The 2,892-nt window shown below is 45.5% G+C and overlaps 2 protein-coding genes across 2 annotated transcripts in view; one reads left to right on the forward strand and one right to left on the reverse strand.

The window, feature by feature from the left end:
* The window catches only part of LOC103480957 (gastrula zinc finger protein XlCGF57.1-like), a 9,770-nt gene extending 8,498 nt beyond the window's left edge, over nt 1-1,272 (forward strand). Inside the window, exon 4 of the mRNA XM_008436169.2 lies at nt 876-1,272. Within this exon, the coding sequence (XP_008434391.2) occupies nt 876-1,175 (300 nt within the window). The 3' untranslated portion in view covers nt 1,176-1,272. The remainder of the gene's footprint in view (nt 1-875) is intronic.
* LOC108167184 (uncharacterized) overlaps nt 1,171-2,892 on the reverse strand; it is a 10,367-nt gene continuing 8,645 nt past the window's right edge. The window contains exon 7 of the mRNA XM_017310393.1: nt 1,171-1,340. Within this exon, the coding sequence (XP_017165882.1) occupies nt 1,265-1,340 (76 nt within the window). The 3' untranslated portion in view covers nt 1,171-1,264. The remainder of the gene's footprint in view (nt 1,341-2,892) is intronic.

Raw genomic sequence — 2,892 nt, forward strand, 5'->3', positions numbered from 1 at the left:
GGCGTCTCGTTGGAGTGGACGATCATGTGGACCTTCAGCGTGTCTTTGGACAGGAAGCTCATGTTGCACAGGCTGCAAACAAACGAGCCGTCTGTGCCGTGAGTCTTCGTGTGGTTCATCAGGTTCTGGTAGGTTTGGAAAGTCTTGTGGCAGATTTGGCAGGTGAATGGGCAGTCACTCGTTGCGTGGGTTTTCTCGTGCGTCTTCAGGGAGGTTTCCAGCGCGAAGGTCTTCCCGCAGAGTTTGCAKGTGTAGCCCAGGGTTCCTGYCGAGGCGTTGCCGTATACGCCGCCGTGGGCCACAAGATCCGACTTCATATCAAACGATTTTGGACAAAGATGGCACCTAGCAGGTCGTTTCTCCAAGTGGACCCGGCTATGCCCGTTCAAGGCTGACGTGGTGGAGAAGGTCTTGCTGCAAACGTTGCATTTAAYCYGAGTCTCCGCCACCTGATTCATCGGCSCGTCTGTGACATGCTTGGCGATGTGGCGGTTGAGGGTGACGCTGGACAGCAGGTACTTCCCACAAATCCAGCAGCTGTAGCCCTTTTTGTGACTTGGGAGGTGTTGCTTTAACGCTTCCACGGACTCAAACTTCTCTCCACAGACGCCGCAGACGCCATGAGGCTCGTTGACGTGATTCCAGATGTGGCTGATCAGACTTCCCAGCTGCCTGTACCARCTCCCACACACTCTGCACGTCAGCTTGTCGGTTTTCCTCCGCGTCTTCGGCTCAACGTCCTGATTATTGTTGACAGATTYGTCTAAAGACTCGTCCGTGTCACTGCTGGAGTCGCTGGAGTCATCGTCCGATTCCAGGTCGTCGAGTTCGGACGTAGAGCTGACGGACAGAGCGTCTCCTCNCTGAAAACGCACATGAAGAGTCACCCCACGGAGGGAAACCTGGACCCGACCCAGACTCAAGGCATGTACGAAAACCCGGCTCTGGACCCGTCCCAGAGCCACGGGATGGAAGGAGAGCCGGTTCTGGACCCGTCCCAGAGCCACGAGATGGAAGGAGAGCCGGTTCTGGACCCGTCCCTGAGCCACGAGATGGAAGGAGAGCCGGTTCTGGACCCGTCCCTGAGCCACGAGATGGAAGGAGAGCCGGTTCTGGACCCGGCCCAGAGCCACGATATGGAAGGAGAGCCGGTTCTGGACCCGTCAGAAACCTGAACTGATACCTTAAATTCATGACTTTATTCCTATCAGACTTTTACATGTAATAATTAACTTGTAATGACAAAAATAAATAAAACAGTTGATCACTGGAGCGCTGTCCCAGTTCCTTCAGCTGCCCTACAGTTAGTCACGGAGAACCGCAGGGCGCAGAACTCGGACCTGGTGACATCATTTAACAACGATAGTTGGCTTTATTTATCCGTAGTGCCCGACAAATTAAATTAATCACTAGAAATTCTTGACGACTTTTAAATTCCAGCTGCCAAACATCGGGGAATAAAACATTTTTCTTTTTGTTTTTTCTCAAAACAATTAAAACCTTCAGAGGAATCCTGGTCACATTGTAAATGGCCTGCTAGCTACAGCGCTAGCTACAGCCCAAGAACAGTCATTTTAATTAACRTTCAAATGTATGGAGGGTCAGAGCTGACAAAGTTCAACGTACCATGAAATATGTGTAAGTTATACAATGATTAAAATCATTACATAATTAAATTTACCACTCATTAAATTATATTGATATAAAATTTTTACATTTGCAATTAAATAATTAAATGTCCAGTAAAAATATTTACCTTTTTAAATAATTATTTGAAATAATTTTTTTAAAAAGAAAATTTACATAAATATATTTATTTCACTCTATTTCTATTTCATGGCCCCAGTGAGAGAGCTGTTATAAAATATACTGTCCAACCATTTTTTTTAGATGTTTGTGGAAAATCTAATCATTTAATAATTTTCTAATACATTTAATTATTTAGTGGTAGACTTTTTTTTATTTTTTTTAATTTAATTTTGTCACCCATAGCACTCCGTAGATTTTAATCAAGAGTTCATTGAAATAGAAAGCACTGGAGAAACGACCTGGGGGGATGAGGATGAGGAGGATCAAATGGATGAAGGGGAGAGTCGCCTGGAAAAGCTGTGTGTGTGTGTGTCTGTGTCTGTGTGTGTCTGTGTGTGTGTGTGTGTGTGTGTGTGTGTGTTGTCCAATCACAACCCCACAAACACAAAACAGCCAATAAATCATCTGATTTTAAACCGGCTTTATCAGGACACCACTGGGATTAACTGCACACAGAAACTTTTCTCAAATTTATTAAAACGTATCAATGCTGAAAATATAGAAAATTTAAAACAACGCAGCTTTAGAGGTTTTATCAACACGTCAAATCCAATTTCTTATCTTTTTCACTGTATGAAAAACAATACGATAAACGCCCGTCCCTAATGCGCATCAAGATAATCAGCAAACATTGCATGTAGAAYTTGAACAGATAGGAAAACTCGTTCAATTTGTTCTGSACAGAGTGGTGGWGCAGCGAGCGGCGCGGGTCGGGTCGTACGCTACTTTTAGGACCGSCGTGTTCACCAGGAGAGCATTTCTACCGCTAATTGTACTCTTCTTGGGCGTGGCGCCTTGCTACTGCAACAGCRGCAAGTAGTAATATCCTCCATTGGTTCGGGGACAAAATGTCACTGTCCCCCAATCAATGGACGCCAGTAGCTCCACCCTAATCATACTTTACCGTTGTCCTACAACAGAAAAGGGKCCMGGGTCGGTTCTATCGCCAGATTTTACAATGGAAATAGACAAAAACAGAACCAAACTGCACCGACCAATGCCGSACCAYATACTGCAGTGTTTAGGTTGTCAGGGTTCACCCTGCTGTGGCTCTCAGAGTGAACATCCCTATGGTTTCTCTGG

This window comes from Poecilia reticulata, linkage group LG18 (genome assembly GCF_000633615.1).
Source record: "Poecilia reticulata strain Guanapo linkage group LG18, Guppy_female_1.0+MT, whole genome shotgun sequence".
Lineage (NCBI taxonomy): Eukaryota > Metazoa > Chordata > Actinopteri > Cyprinodontiformes > Poeciliidae > Poecilia > Poecilia reticulata.